Here is a 26749-nt window from a genome sequence, read left to right as displayed (position 1 = left end):
AATGAACACACCTTTTTCTTTTTTTTATATCAAATGTGAAGTATCTAAAATACATGAGAAGCAGTTTAAGAAGAACTCAGTGATGTGTAAATATGCAGATAAATAATTCAATGTTCGTGCTTCCTCCGGCTCATGCTCTTCATATGTTCCTGAGATGCAGGTCGAGACATTTGAAGAGACAGAAAGTGGGGAGCAGAGCTCTGAGTTAGGGTCTCGTTGACAGCAGGACTGAAGCCCCTCCTCTCGACTCACTGCTCACTCCACTCTCACATTTGCCAACAGACGTCTGCGGATCTCAGCTCAGCGCGTGGATTTATGCGCTCTTGTTCCTGAGAAAACCTTTTTGAATCGTTTCTCCTCCGAGCTGCTCGTGCTCCTGAGCGCCACGAGCGCGAGCGTCCTCGGCGCGTGTGCGTCTGGTCGACCAGCATGAAGAAAGACACAACAAAGCAAACAAAGTGACTGAAGGACTGAAGCAGGCTGGTGAGTGACACAAGTGTTGACTGGCAGGTTCGTGATCTTGTGTTCAGTGATCGCAGCCCTGTGGAAAGTTTAGGAGACAGACACGATCGTTGGAGGTGTTAAACAAAAGAAGAGTCTGACCCTCTGGTCCCCATAGCGTTGGAACTCAGACTGACTATAGATCTGTTGCTGAATGTTTGCCATTTGCACTTGTGATTATATGTAAGATTAATCATTTGAATGACGTTATGAAGACGCATATGGCCTGCTAAAAATATCTATGATGAATAAACCCCCGATGATGTTGCCCTATGTATTGTGACTTACAGGTGTCATATTTTACTGGGTGGTAAATTTCTCCCCAGAATAACTGCAGCTTGCACCATCGGCTGGCCAACCTGAAGTATATGGAAGTACATCAGTGCCATCAGAATTTTTAATAGTTGAAATTATTTTAATGTGTCAATATTTGTTACATTTTAATTTCAATTTTTCAATATGTTTTAATTCGTAGCCTTTTAAATTCAATATTAAACAATTCTAAGCCTTTTAAATTCAATATATAAAAAAAAAAACACCAGCCAAAACCAAACGAGTACCAAGTTACAGTACTTGCATGCATAAATGATCAGGTGATGTCACCACTGCTCCATCAGTTTAGATATTTTCATGACAAAGTATCAACTTTGTTTTAACGTCTGGAGTAAACATCTTAAACTACATCTCACGATCAATCAGTAGATTCTGATGTCAAAGGATTTAAACAGTAATAATAGAATGTGATGTCTTGTCTGTTGGAGTCACAGGTTCGAAACCTGCTCTAGAACTTTTGTCAAGCGATGTCATGTTTTACAATTATCTCATATCTATATTAATAACGCTGGTTCTGTTAAAAATGGTACTTTATTTAGTGGCAGGTTAGGAATGAACAGATTATGAAAATGTGTGAACTTTCCGACCGGTTGAAGGTGATTTGCAGTTTTATTTTTGTTAAACTTCCTCTCAAGAGGTTTCAAACAAGATCCTCTCTGTTAATAAAGTATTTGTGTTAATGTATGTAAAATATAAACATTTACACCGGAGCTCGTCTGAACCCTTTTACAACAGTGTGATCCGTGTCAAAAAAATATTTAAAAAGAACGATTATAAACTGTTAATACAGTCTCAATTGATGTTTTCATTGCATTTTTTTCTGATCACGAAAAGGGAAATCATTGGGATTTGTTTGGAAGAAATTGCATTTTTTCACAGAACAAACGTTATTAAGAGTAACAGTGTCACCAGAGCTTATTCTAAAACATGACATCGCTTGACAAAAGTTCAAGAGCAGGTTTCTGACCCACGACTCCAAAAGAAGAGACATCACATTAACTCACTGAGCTAAATTGAAGTTGTGGGCGGGGCTTCAACAAACTTGTCTTATAGTAAAGGATCAGAGTGAACTATCGTTTCTGTTTAAATCCTTTGACATCAGAATCTACTGATTGATCGTGAGATGTAGTGTAAGGTGTTTAAACTCCAGACGTTAAAAAAAAGTTGATACTTTGTCATGAAAACACCTATATTAATGCAGCAGTGATGTCGTCGCCTGATCGTTTATGCAAGTATGATCCAGTAACTCGGTACTCGTTTGGTTTTGTCTGGTGGCACTGTTATGATGAATGTCAAAGGCTTAGTATTTTATTATTTTGAATCCAAAGGCTTAGTATTTTTTAATACTGAATGTAAAATGCTCCAAATTAAAAAGAAAATTGAATTATTTCAACCATCAACCATTCAATGGTGGAAATGAATGATAAAGTAAACAGTGAAGAAAAGTAAAGTGCCTTCTGTAAATTTACAAAATGAAACAACATTTGCAGGAGTTAAGTTGCTTATAATTCACAACATTCTTTCATAACCAGTGCACATGCAACACATGCTTCACAACATTTCAGTAGTTTCATTCAGCTATCTTCTTAGTATCCGGTTTATTTGAAAATTAAGTCTTTTAGCCCTCCAACTCAATAGATGGACCCTTTGAGAAATAAATATGCCCATTGCTTAACTCTGTTAACTTGTGTCCAATTAGCTGGACCAAAAAAAAAAGTTTAAAAAAAAAATACAAATTTAGGTATTCAGACTTTCTTGACATTGGGGAATTCAATCATACATGATGTCATGAGGCACATCAATGAAAAGTTTTGATAGTAGTAGAAGTAGATTTTGCACATTTTGACATCTCCGAGAGCTCATGAATTGGACCAGACTCGGAAGGAACTGGTTTTATAGAATGACACAAATTTTTAAACAATTCTCCTTGAAAATGTTTCTGCTTATATTTATCCATTCCTTCCCTTCCATCTGGACGATAGATTTTAAAATAGACTCCTTTTCTGCCCTGCAGCCCCTGCCTTCCCTCTGGCACGCCTCATTATGGCCAAGTGGTTGAAAGACTACCTGAGTTTTGGCAGTAGGAAGGTTCCACCCACGCCGCCCACACCAGACTACACAGAGAGTGAGATCCTGAAAGCATACAGACTCCAGAGGGATCTAGATTTTGAAGATCCTTATGAAGACTCTGATAACAGGTCCAGGTGTGAATCTGGGACTTTGGATCCTGCAACCCCTGTTTATAGATCTCCCATGAAGACATCGTCTTTAGACCTGAAGTCTCCAAAACACAGACTGATCAAAGTAGAATCCCAGGAGTTGGGGCGCACCAAGATTCTTCTGAGTGCAATCTCCTTAGAAGACCAGCAAGAACCTGTAAGAACCTCTTGTTTATTTTTTGGTATCTGTTTGTGAGAAAAAAATCCTTCCTGATGTTCCTTGCTTATCTTTGATCAAAGCAAAAGTACACGAGTGGCACAAATGTATGTGTTGTGTTTATATTTCACATTAGATCTAATGCACAACATAAATTTGCTGTGATGGATGGAAGTAAGGTTGGGTCATCTGTTTTTTTACTGATAATATTTTTTCCGCAAAGTAAGAGCAAATCAGTTCAGTCAAGTATAAGAGTACAAGTTTGTTTATCCTTAATGTAAAGCATCGTTGTGTGTCCCAAAATAGCGCTAAATAAATACGATGTATTATACGTTTTATTTCAATGATCAGAAGCTAAATTAATAAATTGATAGTAATAATAAATAATGTTTCCACGTTTCCACTCTAGTTTCATGAAAAAAAATTGTGAAATGTAAACATAAATACTGAAATACAGTAGTAATTAAAAGAAAAATAATTGTAAGGTGTGCATTTAAATAAGAAATATAAATAAAATGAAGAAGGCCCATTTTTTTTTCTGAAAAAAATCTATAAACGAGAAAAAGACTTCTTCTTTCTAACAAATCCACAGATGCAAATAATGAACATCACAGAAGAACACTATACAACAAACGCTAGTAAGGACAGCATTTATATATAAAGAAAGAAAAAATTAAGTGCCTTGTTAAAAAAAACCCTCATCTTGACATAAGCTTCTGGTAAACTGGCTATTTCTTATCTGAACAATCTCAACCAGTTGCTTTATTATTATTATTATTGCCTAAATCATCCTGTAGCAGGCTGTCACTGATGTTATCATAGACTTCTTGTCCATCTCCACACTGTCATAGACATATCTCAACAGCAGTTTCAATTGAATTGACATTTGAACTTGGTGGAAGGCAATAGTTAGCCAACCCAACTTATTAATGGTGAACCCAGAAGTGCTTATATTTATAGTTTAAAAGAGTTTTTTTTAACAAATCATTTCATCATGTAATGGAGAATTAATATACCATAAGGGTGTTTTTCGAGGCTATATCTCCAATCACGTGATCACATGAGGGACACTTTTTTTGTTGAGCCTTCATTCCAACCTACAGTTGAGTTTGATTTAACAGGCGTTATTGATGTGATTTTGTTCTACAAGAAAGTCTGTGACTCTCTTAGACTACACTTGAAGCGAGACAAACACAGGAGTCTAGGAGAATGAAGAAAAAGTCTGCACAAATAAAAATGTCTTAAGTTGTTTCTTGAAGGAGACAGTAGACTCCATCAAACACAGAGGGAGAGGAAGATCATTCCAAAGCTTAGGTCTGGAAGGATTTCTCTCCTCTGGTCCTGAACCGTGTGCGAGGAACCATCAGTTTATTCTGATCCACAGATCTCAGAGCCCGAGCTGGGGTGTAAGGCTGGATCAGATCAATGATGTACCACAAGATGGTAGCTACAAAAATATTGATGAATGCCAAAATCCCGTAAATTTGCTGATGTTAATTTTTACACAAAAATTTGTTCTGCTCCTGCTTTATTAGTGAGACGCACTGTATTTATGATTTACTGTACTGTCCAGCAGTCTACAACTTGAAAATGCAAGAGGCTCTGACACATGCAGCTCAACAACAACTCTTACTTCCACATCAGATGCGTCAGCTCTGAGGAAATCTGCACATGAGGCGTGGGATTAGCCAGAAGCGCCCTGTTGCCTTGGTCAATCTTGGCACCGCCAAAGTCCTGAAGCAACTCGGTGTCCAATCAACCTGATCACTGGCCTGAACCTTAGAAGGAAAAGGAACTGCACCCTGAGAAGAAATGCAACTGCCCAACAAGTCGACCACAGGTAGCCCAAACTGACACTTAGCTGGGTTCACAATCAACCCTTGCTCATCACAAATCTGCCTAAGGTTCAACCGATGCTGCTTTAACAACTGACCATCAAAATGTCATCCAGATAGGCAAACAGGAATGTCAGGTCCCGTAACACCAAATTGATCAACCTCTAAAAGGTCTTAGGAACGTCCTTGACATGCACTGGAACACGATGATTGCCACGTACCAGATCCACCTTGGAGAAAACTGTCATACCTGCTAAACAAACTGATAAAATCCTGGATGTGCAGAATGGCATAACGATCATGCAAAGTCGCATTATCCAACCTCCAAAAGTCGCTACAAATTACACCTAGACTTTGGCACCATGTGTTCAATGGTGTCCAATTGTTCAATACTAGTAAATTTAGCAGTGGCTAACTTTACAGAGACAAGGCAACGTCCACCAGAAAACCATTAGCACACTCGAAGTGTGCAACAATAATAGTACTGTGAATTAAGCTATCTCAAAGACAAATTTGAAACTCTATCTGGTGAAATTGACAGTCAATAACGTTCCAAATGTCTCTTTGGAGGACCTGTTTGCAGCACTCAATGATGGTCTGTAGCAACAGGCTGACAAGTCCATCTTACCGGGGTTTTCTGAAAACCAAAGTACACCAGAAACCGTCTTTTCTGACAGTGAATTCTTCCGTAACGTTTGCTCCTCTTGATCACCAGCACCTACAGTTGGTACAGAGTGCTGGCTATGTCGTTTCCCGGCATAATGAAAGTGGAAACACAGCGAAGAGGCTTCTCGACAAAGCGCTGATGGAAAAACCACCTCGCCGCCGTTCAGGGGAGACCTTCACCTCCTCCGGCTCCGTCATGACGCTCCGCACAGAGAGTCATCTGGAAGTCATAGGAATCAATCCGCTTGTTCTGGCAAGTCATGGAAATCGCAACCGGCAAGGCAGTGTTTGCCACAGCCATGCGCACTGGCAGCAACATTTGATGCAGGAACAGGTGTGGGAGCTTGGGAGCGACAACCTTTCCAAGTCTTGGAGGACCTCCTAAAAGTTACATCACATGACTTGTAGATTTTCGGTCAAGAGCCACGACCACTAAATAATATCCGTCATCCGTCATACATCCTTACAGGTGAAAAGGGCTTTGATTTATTCAAACCACGGATCAGGATCGCTTTGCTTATACCCTGGAATCTTCACTGACCCGTGGTACAGCCGTACACCCGTTCTGGCCAGCCGTGGTAGTTGGAGCGCTGTGGCCAAAGTGAAGGCACCTCCATCGGCTGCTGATGGCAATTAGTCAATTTGACTGTTAATTAACAGGTCGCTGAAACAGGCGGCATATGTCATGCACAAGTATTTATATTATTCAGTGGTTCACTACCCATCATCCACCGCATGAGATACCACACCCCCATGTACCTGCTACAATATCAACTCAATCAACAGCGAATCTTCTTCATTTAAGGGTTTTTTGCTAGATACACCAGCCTGTAATAAATGAGATTTGGTTTTGCAAGCGGAGAGAGTCACGCATATTGGCATGTAGAGGGCCCACAGAAGCACAACAGTAAGTTGAGGGTTGTTGATTCTAGGTGAGCAACCGGCCGAAACTATGACAAAAATCACAATTGCCTTGAGTGGAAGGAATGGCCTTCTTGGGAAGAAGCCTGGCATTTTATTCAGCTGTGTAGAAAAGAAACTTATTTTATTGCTTTGATCCCCCACTTGGATGTGAGTCAAGCAAATAAATATGACTTGCATAGAAGCAAGTCATATTTGTTCAGTCACATGCAACTTCATTCACATGCAAGTAACCATTTCTCCTTTCTCCTATCCATGCCCTCCCAAAAAGTCAGAAAATTCTATCGTTCTTATGGACTCATCATTGTCACATGACTAACATTTACAGTTTTTTTTAGATTGCTTAAAAGAAAAGTTCAACTAAAACTTCACTAATTTTCTACTCAACCTCACGTCGACTGAGGGTTGGGATTATTTCAGAGTAATCCTTTCATTTTTAGAGTTATAGGCAAAAATTTATATCCATTTTAAAATTGATATTTGCATAGATATGTGCAAGTGAACCCGATCATAGCCTTTTCAAGTCTTCATCACATGAATATCCTCCAGGTACAGAAACTTGGCACCGAAAGATAAGAATGTTTCGATACTTGATACAACTGAAGCATTTGGTCTTCCTTGTTATGTTTCAACTGCTAATATTCCTTGACATGATGACTCCCCCCTCAAAACATAAGCCACATCCACACCGCAGAGACTCTGTTGTTAGCAGCCGCTGCTCCACAGTAGCCAGCGAGTGAGTGCAAACATAGATCTACATTGCCTAGATCGCATCTGTGGATCAAACCTTTTTCATTAATAAACTATCCAACTTTAAGAGGCTGAATCGGACCAGTACCAGGATCATATTGTTTTTCCCCATTATATTTTCTAGAGTGACTGTTTTCTCATCTGTATATCATATTTAACTAGCTGATTTGCTAAGGACACAATGAATACAGAAAAAAAACACAGTTATGCAAACTGTGCTTTGAGGTCTGTACTCCATCCGTGGCGCTCCACTCTTAATCATTTTACCAAAGGAGACCTCCAGAGGGATCAATAAAGTTTATCTATCTATCTACCTATCCTTTCTATCCTATCTAATCTATCTATCCTATCTAATCCATCTATCCTATCTATCTATTTCTGAGGTCTCCATTGGAACATCCTGGCTCTAATAAACATTACAGATGCCTGTACAACGATAAAGAACCTGTTACAGTCAGCATGGGATTAGAAAGTAATTAAGTGAGGGTGTTTCAGTGGAAGCACGGCATCATACAGTCATTGTCTTTTGTCAGGGAGATGTTGGAAGTCTGTGTGCATTTGCAAGTGTGGAAGTGAGACCATATGGTGTCCCGTGTATTTGCCTGTTTGCCAAGTGACCACTGTTTATTTTGTGTGAGAACACAAGCATTCTATCGAGCTAACAAACGCTTTTCCTAAAACTAGTTTTCACTACAAACACAACTTTAGAAAATTTCACAATTACTTTTTTTTGTTTTTGGCACAATTTGATGAACAACCACAAACAACACATGTTTACCTTTGTTTTGTGAGGTAGTTTTTGGCTTCCTGCCGAACTGAAATATTTGAAGGCACTCTGTGAACAGGATATTTGTTTTTAACGTTGCACTTTTATATCGTGTGGCAATGTTGGATCTCAATTAGGTGGTGCCATCTGCCCCGATGGCTGGGGATACGGATTATTCGGACCCCTTTGACGCTCGCCTGGAAGTGCATCAAGAAAGTGATTTGGGTTATATCCCCTCTGAGAACAACGGCTACATGGAGCCATACGAGGCCCAGAGAGTCATTACAGGTGAGTGGGCTCAATCCTACCATATAAAGTAGCCATCCCATACCTGTTTTTGCATTGCATTGCTCTTTAGTAAAGACATCAAAAATCAAATAATAAAACGACTGCATGAAAACAGCTGTTAAATGTAAGAAAAAAGAAAACTTGGTAGGAGTGCTCTGCTTGATTGTTGTCACAAGATGGAACAACTATTTTTTTTTTTTGGAAAATTTAGCAAGTTTGTTGTATTGAGTGTCTTGTCGTGTGTGGATATTTTCAGACTCGAATAATCCTCTCACTGGAAATTCTTAAAATCTGTGTTAACTGTTAACAAATGCCTCATGTTCTGGTAATAGGCAGTGGGCAGGTGGATGGGAACTACTGATATTTAGGACATTAATTATATGATTTTTGTTAGGTCAGTTTGATGTTTAAAGTCTGATTTAATAGTCATTCTGTCAGTAAAACACAACAAGCATTTGTGCCATAAGAGAGACCAATCTGACAAAGAATTTTGCCCCTTGAGTCCCTCCCTCACCATGATTTTCCTCCGGCGTGGTCTAGCTCAATCCATCCTACATTTCTCCTGTAGTAACATTTCTTTCTGCCTCTTACCCAGTGCTTTTCCTCCCGTCTGTCCCTCTAGTCCAGTGTAAATAGTTCCCCCCTTCCCCTCTGCTTTCCCCATTCCTCTGTCTGCCTCATCTGGAGGGCTCTCTCTGGCCCCAAGGGGAGCCTGGCTGCCGCTGTAATCTGCCTTTCAGCAAATGTCATGCCCCATCTCTCCTGTTGTCGCTAGAGCTGCTTTACTGCTGGTCGAATCAAGTTGATAATCTCAGGATTAGAAGAGTCGGTGGTCTTTTCTTATTCTCAATATAATCACCTCATTTGAATCAAGGAGGGAGCTGGATAGTGGACATTGGATTCCTATATGTGCTGCTATTTTTTCCCTCTTTACATTTTCTCTAGAGCAGCATTCACCATGTGCAGGATGAGACAAACAATTGAATTTGCCACACAAATTGAAAAAATCTATTGTTTTCGACTCTCTGTCATCTTATGTTTTATCCGAACCATCAAATGTGTCATATCGTTTCAGACACACTAGATTTTTGCCTTCATTTCCCTCAGGTGGAGTAGCATTTGGACCTGGAGGTCTTCTGTCTTAGTGACTTATCATCAAGTGGCGAGAGACCTCCCCCATGGCCCTCATCCTCCCGCTCCTCCTCCCTCCCTTCCCGTGCTTTTACTCCCCCTCTCTGTGTTCTCCCCTCCTTCTTCCCAGCTGCAGGGCCTTCCTAAGGGTTGCCACTCTGTTGCTCTGGTGACCACAGAGCCACCCAGGACCAGCTTCTTGTCGTGTGAAGGTTAAACTTTATACAAGCCTTTCCCCAGTCGGACATTCTATTTTGCTCGACAAGTTTCTATTCTTACATGAGCGCACCTTTTTTCAAGCTGAAGGCTATAGACATAAAAGATGCCGACTCCTCTTATTATGTCCTAATTTTTTCTTCCTGTGAGCCACCTGTTCTCATTAAAAGCTTTTGAGGTCAGCATATCAAAGCAATATTACTAATGGCTGTTTCTGCTGTTTGACACTTTCATTTAATTCAATTCAATTATTCAATCTCAAATCGGATTTGCAATCTTTTGAAATCTTTCACTCAGAATCTAATGCTACACGAGGCAAGGGGTGTTTTTTGACCAGCTGAGAAAGTGATGAAAATGTCAATAGGAAGACGAGGCCTGCTGTTGATGGGATGAACAAGAGGGGGGGTGGGTTTGCCATGATGTGTCTCAGCACCCAGCCCGAGGCAGAGTTAAGAGTGCCCCCATGAATGAAGCTCTGAGCCTGTGGCAAGCTGTGCAAACATAATTTGTCCTTCTCCTCTAATTCTACTCATGTCAGAACTCAACATGCGTGTTTTATTTTCCGGAACAGAATCATTCCCTCTTGTCTGCAGTGGAGCCTCCCTGCCGCAAACTAACATGAACGTTTACAGCCATCAATTAAGCATGACACATCTGACAAACTCCGATAGTTTTGTGGTTTGCACTTTGTGACACATTCACACCTGTCTGAGTTGCTTTTTCTAATAGAGTTTCAGAGAGGTCCAGGAGGTGGGAGAACGCAAGCAACGGTGCAGTTATACGACACACCATATGAAGATGAAAGAGGTCGGCCTTTAGATTCGTTGTACGGAGATCCTCAGGAGGAGGAGAAGGATAGCAGCCGGCTGCCACAAGATGATGAGAGGCCGGCTGATGAGTACGACCAACCCTGGGAATGGAAAAAAGACCACATCTCCAAAGCTTTTGCAGGTAAGAAGAGAACCATCAATGCTGTCTGATTTATTTTTTTATTTTTTATTTTCATGTTCACACTCATGTATGGAGGTAATCAGAGCTCCCAGCTTGATTCAGTCTCACATGTTTTTGTTTTTAAAGGATTTAAACTTTGTGTTGTGAATAACAAAAATAAGTCATCGTTCGACTGTAAAACTACAAGACACACAAATAACTTCAAAGAACAATAGATAGAAAGTACTAATAAGTGACAATATACAAATGGGTGACGGGTGGAAGTAAAATGTGCCGAGGCCCAACAACCAACATCAACACGACTCGCATTAAGAACACCATACATGAGAACAAAAGGTAAATAAATCATAACTAGATCACATTCCATGACAAGGGCAAAGTCAATATAAGCAACAGCAATAATAACACAAAGTGGATGTAAATATTTAATATCCTTAAAAGTGTTTTATAATAACAAAGTTATCTCAAGACGCTTTACAGTTTAAGTAGGACTTTATTGGAGTGGCGAGGAAAACTTCCTTTTAGAAGGCAGAAATCTCAAGCAGAACCTGACTGTGTTGACGGCCTCCTGCTGCGACCAGCTGGGAGGGTGGATGGTAGACAGATGGATGGAGAAAAGAGTGAGGGCGGATACAGTGTCAGATGTTTCTTGAAGGAGTAATTAGATCCATCAAGCGCAGAGAGAGAGGAAGATCGTTCCAAAGCTTAGGAGCAACAGCCTGGAAGGATTTCTCTCCTCTGGTCCTGAATAGTGTAAATTTGACATAGAAACATTTATTTAAAAGTTTAGTAAACGGAAGAAAAGCTGGAGATGATTATCTGTATATCTTCCTTTCATTCTAATTTCAAACTTTGTAAATAAACAAATTTAGGGCCATATTTGACTTTCGTTTAGGAACAATAAAAATTGGACGACCAATTGAGCGGAACCTTTTTAAAAATGCTAAATTTTTTAGGGGTTGTGACTCTAATATCTATATTTTAAATTCTTACATCTTCCGTCTGTGCAGATTTATTTGCGTTGTAGGAATAACGACACGGGAACTTGGAGTAAGGTCCATGACTGATGAGGTACTGACTCCTGTGGAGTCAGATTTACAATTGTAAGAACTTAAGGGGCGACTTATTTGTGCCTATTTATCAAACAGCATACATTAGCATATATTCTGCGTATATGTATATGCTAAACATAGTTGACCTTCAAAGAATGTTTCTCTTATATAAATGTATAGAGTCATCCTTCTTGTGTCCAATAAATATGTACTGTATGTACTGTTAACAAATTAATGTATAGAGATGTATGAAGCACACATCCTGTCCCAGTTCGCCTCTTGAGGTGAGAAAGAGTACTGCTCTGCAACAGCTGCCCACTTTCTCTGCAACCTACATTAAAAAAAAAAAAAAATCTTTAAATGTTTTTTATTACCTAATCATTCTAGTTTCATTGTTGATGTTTTTTAAACCCCTTGCTCACTTTGGGATTCTTTTTTAATATATAATTAAATAATTAAATATATAAAACCTTACAAATAAAATGTATTAAGATTATTATTATATAATTACTAGTATTAATGGTGAGTTTTTATGGAAAATAACAGAAATGGGCTATTCCAATTAAAGCGATTCATTTTAAAAGGTTGAATCTAGTTATCAGCATAAAGAACTACTGATAAGAATCTACATTTTAATTCTTCTGTATCCACTGTGACCTTTAAAATATCCTTCATCACAGCCACAAACCTCGTTGGAGGATCTTGCCGAGGACTGTGGCCTTCATTTCCGAAGCTTCAAATCCACATTAACGTTCCCATTTCACTCAAGTTGAAACATTTTACAGTGCATATTGATTTCTCACACCATCATGCATGATGCGCCAGTCACAACATCTGTGAAGATCATTAGAGATGACATCTCTATAAGTGTGACAGCAGCTTTATATGGCAACATGTGATAAATTAAAGAGTGTTGTCTCACTATGAATACTTGAATAATTGGTTTAGTATGTAATACTATTTTCCCAAGCGTGTACTAGCAGCACACAACATCTGATTTGAATTTGTCTTCCACATATATTTGGATGGAGAGAAGAGCAAGAACAGCAAGTAAGGAGCAGATAAGAGTGTCTGCTTAATTGACCTGCATCTCTGTACCACTGAGATCAAGGTGTAAATATTGTCTACCGGGGGCTCCTACACTCGCTACCCAAAAAAATAGTCTGGGATCGCTTGACCCGCTTACGTTTGGAATTCGAAAATTCATCAAAACTGTGGACGTAGCGCTCTGATTGGTCCCTGCCATCTCTGCCCCATCGTCAGGGCTTCACGTCATCATCATATGGCCGACGCTAGCGATACTACTAGCTTGATCGAACAGGGGATTTTGTCTGTTTTTGCTGATTTAGACGGAGTTTCAGAGCTGAAACGTGAGCACTGAAAGCCTTTTCTTACTGGAAAAGACGTTCTCGCCCTCCTGGCAGATTTCTAAGCCCAACACAACAACACGGTTACGTGAATAATAGTAAAGATCTGATTGGATCGCGGTATAGAAGGGTCATCCAGGGGTCATGTTATCAGAAGAGGCCCCGTCCAGCGTGCAGCACATGATGCCTTCATTACCTGATTTCGAATTCCAAACTAGCCTCAACTCCACTCGTAGCACAACATCATGCCCACCTTTTATAGAAGCAGACCCCCCTCCACACATGTGATCACATGTGATCCTGGGCTAATAAATCACTCTCTGATCCTACACAGATAACCTCTATAAGGTGCAAGGCTACTACCATGACAAAAGTCTTCAAAGACCTTTTTATTCAGAAGGTACTTGTCCTTCTCTACCTCCAAATCCAACAGCATTCAGGGAACAAAAAAAAGGAACCGCGTCCTCCAGCCGCCTGACCTCTTATTTTTTCCGATTGGCCTTCAGAGCTGGCACACTGTCTGTCTGAGCGGAGCGAAAGCACTGATGTGTAAACATATAAGTAGTTTTTCCATTTGTTTAATCCATATACCCAAACACACTCACTGTTTCCATGTACATTGCGCTTGTGTGATGTGCAGAGACAGACACATGAGGAGGGAGAGAGATACGGTTGATGAAAGAAAGCTTAGTGAATTAACCAAAAAAGTACGTAAGGGGAAGGGTAGTCTGGGTCATTGTGGGGGTGAGCAATCAGTCATCTAGTGTTACACTCTCACACAGTAAAGCAGCACTCACAGAGCTGTCGCCGCTGCACTCCCTCCCTGTGGATGTGACACACTGGCTCAGATAACCTGCTGCAGAGGTCACAGGACAGCACTGGGAGCCCCAGCTCTGCAATCATCATCACTTTACACTGCTCACATGCTCAATCTGTGTGCCCGAGCAGACTCCATTGTCATTAGCACCAGCACGCCATTGAGTGTTAAAGAAGGGGGTTTGTGTGTTGTGTACAGAAGTATACAAACATGCTAAAATCTTCTCAATCCTTTTCCTTTTTCTCTTTAATGAGTAAGCCATTACAAATTAAATACAAAGCCTTTTTTTGGGGAATAGCCTTTTTACATTATGGAAAAAAGTATTACAATGAATTCATGTTTGTATCTGAATGCCCATATTTAACACTAATATAACATATTTAGTATTATTATTTCATACTATTAAATTCTAAACTAGAATGCCCTAAGACGGCGCATACTTACACCAAAGGCCTCATATCACTTTATAAATTCAGCACATATATAAAATAAACAAAAGCATCTCCAAAGGGAATTTTACTGGTTAAAAAAAATATTCTCCCTGTAATATTCACCTGCTGACTGAGTTTCTCAGATGGTTTCAATAAATCGATTGTTTCAGTAATTTGGGAAAATACACCCTCTATGCGGCTTTTCATAATTTCATCAAATATTGTTTAATAAAGTAATCTCGATGGTGTATTAATGTAGTTTGTTTCAGAACCCAAAATATTTGGAAGAAGTCATCATGGATTCATTCAGCCTGTTGTCTATGTGTTGCTAAAACGATTGTAAATATCCTTGTTTATGAGACTAAGAAACATTTGCTGCAAGGTACTTCTAAAAGAGGGCAGAGGCCAGTTTTGCGTCCTGCACAATGGTGTCTCTGATTGAGGAAAATGGTTTCTCCAAAACGGGTGGATAAATCTGATCCACCACTATTTTGAGTGTGTAAGGTCTTGTGGTGCTTGCAGAAGGGGCGATGAAATTTGTTTGACCTCTGTATTTGTGACATATGCGGTCAGAAGTGGGTTGTTTACATGAGAAGCCGGCATGAAGGACATTGAAGAATTAATGAAACTTGATACTAAAGGGGCCACCATAGTATGCATGGAGGAATGTCTGACACAAAAGACCTCTACGCAGGCTGGTGGGTTTTAATTGGTACGTTAGGAAAGTTTCAGCCGTCACCATGACAGCCCAGATCAAGTTACACTCACTTATTCCTGTTCTTTGTTTGCCAATTAAAATGAAAATAATATGCATACAAGTCAACTATGAGGTGCTCTTGAGCAAAGCACTTGCCTCCTTTGTTAGAGAAATACAGAGGTCAGAGGGAGCTGCATTGTGCCTTTGTCGATCTGGAAAAAGCCGAGGGAGGAACTATGGTACTGTATGAGGGAGTCTGGAGTGGCAGAGAAGTATTTTAGACCTGTGCAAGAATTGTATGTTAGACTGATGCAGGACATGTATGTTAGACTGGTGCAGGACTGATGCTTGATGGATCTACTGACTCCTTTAAGAAAAGCTTTTCCTTGATTTTCTGGAACTCCTGTTGTGTTATCAGTTTTATCTTTCCCTTTAAAGTATATACTTTATTGAATATTGTTTTGATTGTTTAACCCTGGTCTTGAAAAGCGCTATACAAATAAAAAAATTACTTACTTACTTAGACTGGTGCAGGAGTATGTGAGGCAGTGGTGAGGTGACAGAGAAGTTCAAGGTGGAGGTGGGACTACATCAGGGTTCGGCTCTCGGTCCCTTCTTGTTTGCAGTGGTGATGGACAGACTGAGAGATGAGGTTAGACAGGAATCTCCATGGACGATGATGTTTGCAGATGACATTGTGATCTGTGGTGAGAGCAGAGACCAGGTGGAGGAAAAGCTCGGGAGGTGGTAATATGCTCTAGAAAGGAGATGGATGGTTAGTCGCAGCAAGATCGAATATATGTTTGTGAATGAGAGGAACCAAAGTGGAACCATGAGGCTACAGGGAGTAGAGAATAAAGAAGGTGGAGGATTTTAAGTATTGAAGGTAAACAGTCCAGAGCGGCGGATATTGTGGAAAAAAGGTTAAGGAACGTGTTCATGCTGGGTGGAATGGGTGGAGAAAATTGTCAGGGGTTATGTGTGAAAAAAGAGTATGAGCCAGAATGAAAGGAATGATATCCAAACAGTGGTGAGATGAGCGATGCTGTATGGTCTAGAGACAGTCACAGAGGAAAAGGCAGGAAACAGAGCTGGAGGTAGCAGAGACGAAGATGTTAAAGTTCTCTTTGCGAGTAACGAAGATGGATAGGATCAGGAATGAGTCAATCAGAGGAACATCACGTTTGATGTTTTGGAGATAAGGTCAGAGAGGTCAGAATGAGATGGTTTGCTCATGTACAAAGGAGGGGAATTAAGTATTGGTAGAAGGAAGTCCAAGAAAATCAGTGAAAAGCCTGCACAAATAAGAATGTCATAAGATGTTTCTTGAAGAAGTCAGTAGATCCATCAAACACAGAGGAGGAGGAAGATCATCCCAAAGCTTAGGAGCAACAGTCAGGATTTCTCTCCTCTGGTCCTGAACCGTGTGCGAGGAACCATCAGTAGATTCTGATCCACAGACCTCAGAGCCCGAGCTGGGGTGTAAGGCTGGATCAGATCACTTATGTAAGGTGTAGCCTGACCATGAATAGCTCTGAAAGTAAGAACCAGAATTTTAAAGTTGATCCTGAAAGAAACTGGCAGCCAGTGAAGAGTTTTAAGGATTGGAGAAATGTGAGTTCTTCTACTAGAGCGGGTCAAAATGATTGCTGCAGAGTTCTGTATTGACTGCAAGCGAGACAGCTCCTTCTTGTTTAAACACGAAATTAACTGTTACAATAGTCTAAACGATAAGACACCAACACATGAATTATAACCTCCAGAAAGTGTTGTGACATAATTTCCCTAAATTTAGAGATTTTTGTCAGTTGAAGGAAACTGTTTCCGGTCAGTTTTCTGCAGTGCACTAGTGACACGTCTTTGTCAAATACAACACCCTGGAACTTTATCATCAGGCGCAATAACCAGAGTTTCAGTATTGTCCACATTTCACTCAGCCATTGTTTGATTTCTAGCAAACAATTGACTAAGCTTTTCAGCCTCTGGAGCTCAGTTGTATCAAATAAGCAGTAGACGTAGATGTCATAAGCAAAAATGTAAGAAACATCAGGAAATCTCTGATGATTTTACCAAGGGAAATCAAGTACAGCGAAAATAATAAAAATGTGTACCTGTGTCATTGCCCGTGGACCTGATTGTGCATTTAGGGTGACTCAGGAAAAAAATAAAAAAACTAACACGACTGTATAGATTTTTTAGTTTGCCCTCTAGAATGTCATGTTGTGACAGACTTGGGTCAGACTCGCTAATGGTGACTTGTATGTTGGGATGTGTGGTTACACAAGGTCTTCTAAATGTGTGTGGATCCGTCCTTATTTTTCTCTGTACATGGTGACAAACATTCGTCAAAGCAAAGAAATGACATTAGATTTCCATTTCTACTGTGAAAGAGCTGTGCACAGCCACTCTTAGTAGGCCCAGGGGGCATCAGACCAGCCTCTTCATCAATCCAGTGGCACAGAGAAAGCCCTTTTGTCACAGTCTCTCACATTTACTCAAGCCTCTCGTTTCTCTGTCACATTTTGTTCCCTTGTTCTCCCTACCAAATCAGTTGCCACAGTTCCTTTTCTTCAACAATTTCACTTTCACTGACTGGCTAATAACACAGCGTTTGTTATTTATGACCAATTTGAGTACTGAGAGTGAACAACAAATATTATAAAATTGTTAGTTAAAAGAAGGTAAGAGAAGTAAAGGAATACATTCTTTCCAGAGAATTGTTCAAATATTACAACCTCAAATTGAAAATGCCTGCACTGACTGTAGTGTGATTAAAGCTGCTGACTATAAGCTGGACTATGCGACTGATTCTGTTATGGTATTTTTTACTAACTTTTATGAATGACAAATCGTTCCCGAACAGGTTGTGCCAGCTCCGCTGGGCTATGGAGAAGACAAATAACAAGCAAACTGGGGCTGGAACCTTTGCAAGCGGGCCAGAAACAAACAAATTAGGGCGATTAAAGTTGCTAAGAGGAGCTAATCTGGGAATTTGGGAGATACATATGCATCCAATGATACTGCTTTAGTGTGGAAAGGTTTACGTGATATTACCAGCTACAGGAAGCCCTCCTCCTGCATTAAGGTCAACAAAGACCTCCCCAACGACCTCAGTACCTTTTACTGCCAGTTTAAAAGGGACAATTTAACACCTCTTACAAACCACATCGCCTCTCCACCATACCCCGAGACACCTCTGGCGGCCCACCACTCCAGCCGCCATGCCCCATTCACAGTCTTTCTTCTCAGACAGTGAGCACTGGAACCCACCCAAAGAAAAAAAAAACCTGAAGTTTGCGGAACTACACAACATCTGGTGGTGTAGCATAAATCAATCTGAAGCTGAACACGCTCAAGACCGTGGGGATGAAAGTTGATTTTAGGAAGCAACTCCCTCCCCACCACCATCAGTAGCAACCCGTGGCAGCCGTACAGGCCTCCATTCCTGGGAATAACAATCTCCTGGGGCCTTAAATGGAAAGTCTACGTACACAGTAGATTCTTGCAAATACGCACCCTTCGGCGACTTTACAGATTTTTCTTCATTCGTGCTTTGGACTGTCAAGTTGTGATAGGCTGGTAGGGACTCCCTAATGGTGACTTGGAGTCATATTTGAACTTGAATAGACTCGTTTTGCCATGTGTATTAACATTCAGTATAATGTGTTGCCTCTTACAAGTATTTTTTTTTTATTCAAGAGCTATCATAAATCCCAGACGGTTTTCCATCTCCTCCATAAACATCATGACAATAAATAAATAAATCCATGGCCTGTATAATTTTTTGCACCTCCATTCAGCTCTTGTTACAAACCACCACTGCCTGTGAGAATAAGTAGAGTGAAATTGGACGTGTTAGCAAGTTGAGCAGACTGGTCCCTCTGTTCGTGTCCACATGATGCCAAACAACACTTTATTGCTGGCTTCAGCAGAGACATGGCCCGCTCCAGATTGGGCCATTGTACAGTGCCATGCATCAATAATTCACACAGAGGCAGTGAAAGTGGTGAAGTGTGTCTGCTCGCTTAATTATTAACCAGGGATGGAGAGAGACTTGTTCATACAGCGGGGTCTCCTTCTAAATGCTTCTACAAATGGTCTTTGATTTCACCCACGTGAGAAGTGTTAGAAACTTTCAGCTCATTAAGACATGAAGTACAATCCTTGTATTTGTCATTTGTCATTGGTCTTCAGTGTGAGAAAAGAACCCAAAGCACGTGGATAGATGAGTAACTAAAGGATGTGTCTTCTGGTTTCCACCTCGTCCTCAGGTTTGATGTTCTCTAACCATGGTTGAACCAAAGTTTCCTTGTTTGTCTTTTTGTCCTGATCGTCTATTCAACTTGACTGAACAGGTTGACTCACAACTCAGTCAACTCAGTCACTCATGTAATAAAATACTTCAGACAAGCAGTCGTGCACTCTAGTTTCTGCTTCATTTGCAGCAACTCACCACTAACCCACTTTTTCAACCACATCATTGTTCATGGTACACTGTTGTCTAACGGAAAATGCATTCTATAGTCAATGAAAGATTTTGACAATTGCTATATCCCTCACATCTTAGTCTGAGTCTAATGAATGAGATGCTAGTTTACATCCTGTTTTTTCTCGTGTCCTTCAGATTCTCTGAATTGTATACAATCTGCTTTAATCATAAAATCTCTTTATATTTGATCTTATAGTGATGAAGCACCCCCATGGACCCTCCTACACTCTCCTCTTTTCTGTCACTATATCCTCCCTCACTCCTCTCCTTATCCATCTGTCTACCCCCCCATCCTTCCTCCCAGCCGGTCAAAGCGGCAGGCCGTCAACAATGAGTCTGGTTCCGCTCGAGGTTTCTGCCTTCTAAAAGGAAGTTTTTCCTCGCCATTGCTCACTGTACAGCTCACTGTACAGTGTTTTGTTTCTTGCTCTTTGTTGAATTGTTGGGATCTATTTTTCCTTAATCAACTGTAGTCTTATTTCAACTGTATAGTGTCTTGAGATAACTTTGTTATGATAAGACACTTTAAATAAAATTGAATTGAATGGCTCTCTGGCAGATGGGTGTGATGTGTGAGACCCTCATCATGGCGTACTCCGTTATATAGTACTACTTACCCTCATGTCTTTTTAAGAAGGAAGATGAAGACGAAGACCACTGAGCGCTAGTCGCTATATAAAATTGATAACATTTTCGCCTATAACGGATCAGGAACGGATCACTCTGAAAATAGTCCCAACCACTAGTTGACATCAGGGTAAGTAGAAGATTAGTGAAGTTTGAATTTTGGGTGAACTAACATACTTAACTTAATAGTTGCCTTTATGCTATTGTTTAAACATATACATCCAGCTGTTGCTAAGACACCCTTGCACCTTATGGCAGCCTGCTAGTCACTTTCATGTAAGGATATTTCCATAGTCATATTTTAGATTACATATTTCCAACACTGTGTCTATTGTCACTCAGTCTCCATGTAAGATTCAGGTTCTATGTCCACCCTTGTCAGGTTAACCTGGTCTGCATGTCCGGAATCATTTAAGAAGACCAGAGGACCAGACAGCCAAGATGCAACAGGAGAAAGTAGCAGAAGATTAAACCGTTGAATAGAAGGCCAGGAGCTGGAACTAGATGTTATCGGTATATTATGCCCTGAGAACACTTTAAATAAACCAATTTAGTGCTGGACTCACCACTTACACTAACATTTGTACATTACAATAAGTAGCTGATCCTTTTTGTATTCATCAAAGACGGAAGTGACGAGTGGTTTTTCCAACGAAATGTGGCCCTGCCACACTTGAGAGGTGTGTTGTCAGGACACATATTGCCATTGATGACCGCAGATTTCCATTGAGGCAGCACCACCTGCCACTGCCAATTGGAAGTTCGACCAGCTGTGATCAGTGCGGTAACCTCTGCGTGTTACAGACGAAAACTCGGCTGATTTTGGAGTGAGTTTCCAATATCAAACTAATGTATCTTGACTCTGAAGAACTTGTAACAATATCAGGTAAATGGTTTGACATAACACTGGAGGGAAAGAAAGGCATATGCTTAGAAACATATCAGCCACACGAGTGATCGCAAAGTCTGAAATATCACATTTTGACGAGTGCATTGCTCGCAATAAAGGAAACCTCTCTGTCAGGAAATATACCTGATGATTGTGACATTTCTTTTCATTTAAGCCTATTATTACTAACCTAACTTATATATAATTAATTATTTCTATTAAGGTTGAACGAACTTGTGATCTGTTGAGTCGATTAACATTGATAATTCACAATAAGCTTCATCGAACATATAATGATATAACGACTATTTCAACCAAATATCTTTTTGTAATTCTCATATCACGTGTTTCAAAGGTATCTGTGTATTGTTTACATAACTGAATGATAATATGAACTACAATACACATGGTCTGCAGCAGGTGTAGATTTTGTTAGTAGCCACAAAAAGATTGGAGCTACTAAAATATTGATGAAAATCACGTAAATTTCCCTCTGCTCATGTTGTTCGTTCTGCTCACATTTCAGGAATATGACCCATTGTTTGTACAATGTATGTAATGTATTAAATACACATATAGGCCTGTCATCTTTTTTTTTGTAGCAGTCATGCCTCCTTATGAACGATTTTAATCCAAACTCTGTTAAAGTAGTAAAAATATTATTTGACAGAAAGAGGGTCTTGTTTATTATCCATTGACGTTCGAACTGAGAGGTCCACTACTTGCACTCACAGCGTGCTCCCCAATCTCACTTACTTTAATTTCAGTCTCACTAACTAATTTTTGACAACTCTTTCTCTCTGTAATCTTTCAATTAACCTGCTGTGTTCTCTCTCTACTTGCCTCTCAACAGTGCAGTTTGATGCCTCAGATTGGGAGCGTTCTTCATCCCCTACGGAGAGATTGCTCCCTCCGGGTCCGAGGTCTAGCCCGCTAGCAGGAGGAGGAATGAAGTTTCGAATGCAACAAGATGTCCTCAACATGGTTGGGGAAAGAGTGGATCCTTCTGTGCCTCTGGAGAACCAGGTGTATGTATTACAGTTTACCTAAATATACTAATGGCTCAGAGTTCATTCCAAAAACCATCTGAATGAACAAAGATTTGAAAAAGACAGGAGCATCATGACAGTTCAAGCCTCTGTCAAGGAGAACATCTATAATTAATTTACAAGTCAACAACATAGGTTAATCTGCGAAAAATATCCACTTTGCATTTGCATTTCTTTTTTTAATCTCAGACATGAATCTTGTCATTTTTATTAGATACACGTTTCTTTTTTTGTAGAAGAGATCATTTGATCTTTAAAACCACATAACGTATTTTAGTGGAGATTTACATGATTTAGATTCAACATATTGTAACGTTTGGTTCTCCTCTCAATGACCAGACGATTGTCTTGCACAGTTCGCTTCTTTTATTTGCAATAGTCCACAAACAGGTTATTGTTTTAGGCCACAACCCACGCCACTTGTTCTCAGCACACAAGTTGCAATCGAACTCCCTCAAACACCCACCTGCGCATGCTCACACACAGAACTTCTTAAAGTGCCCCGCAACATCAATAAACACAAGTAAAGATTGTTACAATATACACATTATTCAGGTGTGTTAAATTTCGCCCCAGAATGCGTGCAGTTAGTATTGTTATCTACTCGCTAAGATTTAAAAAAAAAACAATCAAGTTAAATTTAACCTTTACTTATAAAAAGTTTTATTAAACAATACTTGTTGTAAAGGTTGATATTATCAGATCTGAACCAGATACCAACAATGGCAAGTAAATCACATTTGGGAACTTGCCATCTTGAGACCTCCTGTGAGGGTTTAACTAACATTTGCTTACTGTGATAACATCCTTGATGGCCATTGGTTTATGTGGTGCTTCCTGGACATTGGACGTGGTCTTTGTACTTCAAAATTGTCAACATTTTTTATATATATTTGCAATGACATTTTCACATTTGATAGGCTCATGAAATGGCACAGACACAAAAGCACTAGTTTTGTAAAATGAAATGAAAACAATGTTGGAAGAACTGATTCGTCACTACTATCAGATGAAGCATCACTTATTTTAGTGATACTTTTTGACTTTCTAGTTCTGAACATAACAAAGTATATATTCCTTCCAAACATTCCTAGATTCAGATGATAATCCAAAGCATCCTTAACTTTTAATCATCATTTCCTTATGCAATTTCCTATAAATGTCATTTTAACATGCTCAGAACCTTTCCAGATAATTTCAATGTAAAATAACATGGCAGGGGAAACAATTGATAGAAATGAGGAACTTCTCCATAAAAACAGCAAAGATTATTTGGATAAAATATATTTTTTAAATTAACCATGTGCTTGGTTTTGTTTTCAGATGGTACCATGGCTCGTTGTCCCGCTCAGATGCAGAATCTCTGCTCACGTTGAGTAAAGAGTGTAGTTACCTGGTGAGGAGCAGTCAGAACAACTTCTCTTTGTCTCTACGGTACGACACACTGCGTAAATCTGTGAATGAACCACATGTGTGTAAATTATACTGAGCTTCCAATCTTGAGCCACTCTCCACACCTCTCCATCTGTCACTATCTTCTTATATCTACTTCAACTCATCTGCTTCTCACAAACAAGCTTAACTGGTCTAAACTCTCGTTTTTAGTTATACTAAGCTACGCTGGGCCCTCATTGTCCCTCTGTCCTTAGTCTTTAGATAGAACCTCTCTAAATTCAATGAGCATATTATAGTAATGTCAAGCATTTGTTATCAGCATAGATGTATATAATAGTTATTTACATGTCAGACATATCTATGGAGTAGAAAAATAGTGAGATTAAGCAAATAATGGAAAACAACACTAAACTTCAATACATTTTATTAAAACAGATCTACAGTAAATATGTCATCAGCACCTGAGTATGTGCTTAGCGTTCCAAAACCTTCATTTATGATTTATGAAAACTAGCTTGAAAAAGTATTCAGTCTTTCAGCTATATTGAAAGAGAAACTTAATAGAATGTGAAGATGAATCAAACATGCTAAACACAAACCAGCTTGATGAGAGTAGACCATCATCCCCGGCTCTTAGTTGTGTGCAGGCTAGAGGAAGATTATGGTTCTGCTTGAATGTTTCTTAGCCAGTGACAGTTGTGGCATCCAGTTCAAGCCCTCGTCTGTCCCTTGTTGCTATAATTAGACCGACGTGATGCAGGCTGGCCCCAACTTAAAGGGGCAGCGAAGTTGTTACAGCTCTAGTCTGAAAATGAAAGAAGCGATGTCATTGACACAGAATTGCTGTGGAATTGCAACTTTCTTTGAACAATTGAATATGCTTATAACATTTCTACAGGATGTGTAGAGCTTTTCAGCTTTTCACCATGGACTAAAATGATTACTTGTAAGGTTCTCCAACCAGACCTTGCATACCATGGCAGCACGTATGTAAGGCTAACATTGAAAGATAAATGTTGTTGTTAAACTTCACTACATTTTATTGAAACAGATCTAAATGTGTCATCAGTACCTGGCTAAGCTGTAAGGTGTGTCAGTCTCTTTTACATTTTAAGAGTGTATTTTGGCTTTATAAGAGAGCTTCAAGTTATTCCTAAAACAAGTGTTTTCAAATAAATGCATGCAATCCAATAAAGGGCCTGATGATGGAAGCCTGTTTGTCATTGAAGGAGATGTGCTGCTGAGGTTTATTTTATTTTATTTTGATTATTATATTACTTGTTTTTTTATTTCCTTAATTACGGTTGCTGGTCTATGTTTTGTAGGAAGCAGTAACATTTTAATTATATCCATCTTTTGTGTGTTTATTATCATAGCACATAATTAAAGGAAAATCTGGCAGAATTTAAGAAATATTTAAAAATGATTAGTCGACTTATTGTTTCAATAGTCGGTGACTTGTGGATATTAAAATGGTAGTAAGTTTCAGAACTTTTATTCATTGTTTCTGCCATAGTACCTTATTATTAAAAGGTGTACAACCCTAGAACTACAAAGCACTGAGAGGGCAGCTTAGTTGGATTTTGATTTTGACATATCTCTACCATATCATTTCTAAAGAGCTGCTGATAAAGATGAAGTTTCCATAGGTTCCACTTGTGGATCAAATGTTTTTATTCTGTGTCAATGCATTTCATTGATTGACCAAAAATAATGTGCATTTTTGCCGCACAGCAGCCAATCAAGCCACGTGTCCAATGATGCACTGCAGCAGTTATGTTAATAGGAAAATAGCTTAAAGTGGAAATGAAAAATTATATTTCTAATCAAACACGATCAGTTTATTCCTTTCTTCTTGTCTTCCTATTAATGCCTCAGTCCAGCAGATTGAATCAACATTATAAAGCAGTAAGAAGATTTTCTTGTGGGTCATGTTTAATGCCTTTCGTGTCCACGGTTTTCCTTTAATCCCTCATGTCTTCCTGCTCACTTAAATTCCAACTCATGTTTGTTTTTCCTCTCAGGAGCTGCCAGGGTTTCATGCACATGAAGTTCACTCAGTGCAAGGATGGCAAGTTCGTACTGGGACAGAACAGTCTGCCTTTTGACACCATCCCAGAGGTTATCCACTTCTACACCACACACAAGCTTCCCATCAGAGGTGCTGAACACTTGTCCCTGCTCTTCCCTGTGCTGGTGCAGACGCTCTGAAGAAAAATTCTACCTGTGGACAGACTCTTGAATGTTTCAGCAGCCGGTTCCCTTTCCTGGTGTTCTTATTTGTGTCAACAGTAACAACACCAAAGCAATAATCTCATCCTTCATACAAGGAAAGCTCTCCATGCCACCCCACAGTTTTCAGTGAAAGCTCTATTTTGTTTCCATCTTTGTACCAGTGTTTGTAGATCATGGGTCACCAACCTTTTTGCAACTGCAAGCTTCTCCAAGGGCACTGTGTGACCGAAAGGACTTCCATTTGTTTGTTACATACTTCTGAAATAACGTAATATATGTTATTATGGATGACCAAGGACATTCCTCCTAATCACATTTTTGATTCTTCAATTGTTAATAATGTGGCAACAAGAAAGGAAACACAAAATCAAACCTAATAAATGGTTTATTTTCTGAACAAGATTATTTGGTGACATGCCACCCAAAGTTCCTGCGGGCAACATGTTAGTGACCCCTGGTCTAGATGAAGTTGAACTGTTTAAGGTTTTTTCCTTTTTTGCATTTGAAAATAATATTTTGGGATGTACAGCTCGACTCGTGGATCAGTTCAGTCACACCCTCATTGTGGTGTGGCCATCATGGATTAAGTTGTGTTAGTGTTTAACCATAGGTCTACTTGTGTCTATATCCATTGATAGTTGTGGGTTTATAAAGTTTTACTGTCAATACTGCCACTGTCCCTCCACTGACTCTCTGAACTTAACAACCTCATTCTTTGTGAATTTTGTCACATTGAAAATAAATATTTGTGTGCACCTTGTGTGTCCGCTTGAGGAGTTGGGATCACCTCTCGATTGCAATTGTGTGCTGGTGAAGATTAAATGAATCAATTGGAATAATGAAAAGTGTGAGGAATAAGAGGAAGAGAGCCACTGAGATTGAAGGATGCCCTAAAAGGAGGATAAATACGTAGAAGTGTTTTTATTGATTTTATGCGACAGCTTTACACAGTTGCACATAAAACATC

The 26749-nt window shown here is 39.6% G+C and overlaps 1 protein-coding gene across 1 annotated transcript; it reads left to right on the top strand.

Annotated features, from left to right (window-relative positions):
• The first annotated feature begins 300 nt into the window (after window positions 1-300).
• Window positions 301-26537, top strand: shdb (Src homology 2 domain containing transforming protein D, b). Its single transcript, XM_087785458.1, has 7 exons — window positions 301-483; window positions 2849-3210; window positions 8286-8436; window positions 10513-10734; window positions 21957-22131; window positions 23476-23586; window positions 25572-26537. The coding sequence occupies exons 2-7, from the start codon at window positions 2878-2880 to the stop codon at window positions 25756-25758; spliced, it is 1179 nt and encodes a 392-aa protein (XP_087641584.1). The 5' UTR covers window positions 301-483; window positions 2849-2877; the 3' UTR covers window positions 25759-26537.
• Window positions 26538-26749: the final 212 nt, after the last annotated feature.

The sequence above is a fragment of the Callionymus lyra genome, chromosome 2, assembly GCF_982586985.1.
Source record: "Callionymus lyra chromosome 2, fCalLyr1.hap1.1, whole genome shotgun sequence".
In the NCBI taxonomy this organism is placed as follows: Eukaryota; Metazoa; Chordata; class Actinopteri; order Syngnathiformes; family Callionymidae; genus Callionymus; species Callionymus lyra.
Note: the sequence above shows the minus strand (reverse complement) of the source record. Positions and strands in the feature narration are given on the sequence as shown.

Bases quoted from the DNA above. Each gene is read 5' to 3' on its own strand.
- shdb (XM_087785458.1), top strand. From the start codon at position 2,878: ATGGCCAAGTGGTTGAAAGACTACCTGAGTTTTGGCAGTAGGAAGGTT. The intron at 3,211-8,285 runs GTAAGAACCTCT...GATCTCAATTAG, and splicing joins TAGAAGACCAGCAAGAACCT to GTGGTGCCATCTGCCCCGAT. The intron at 10,735-21,956 runs GTAAGAAGAGAA...GCCTCTCAACAG, and splicing joins CATCTCCAAAGCTTTTGCAG to TGCAGTTTGATGCCTCAGAT.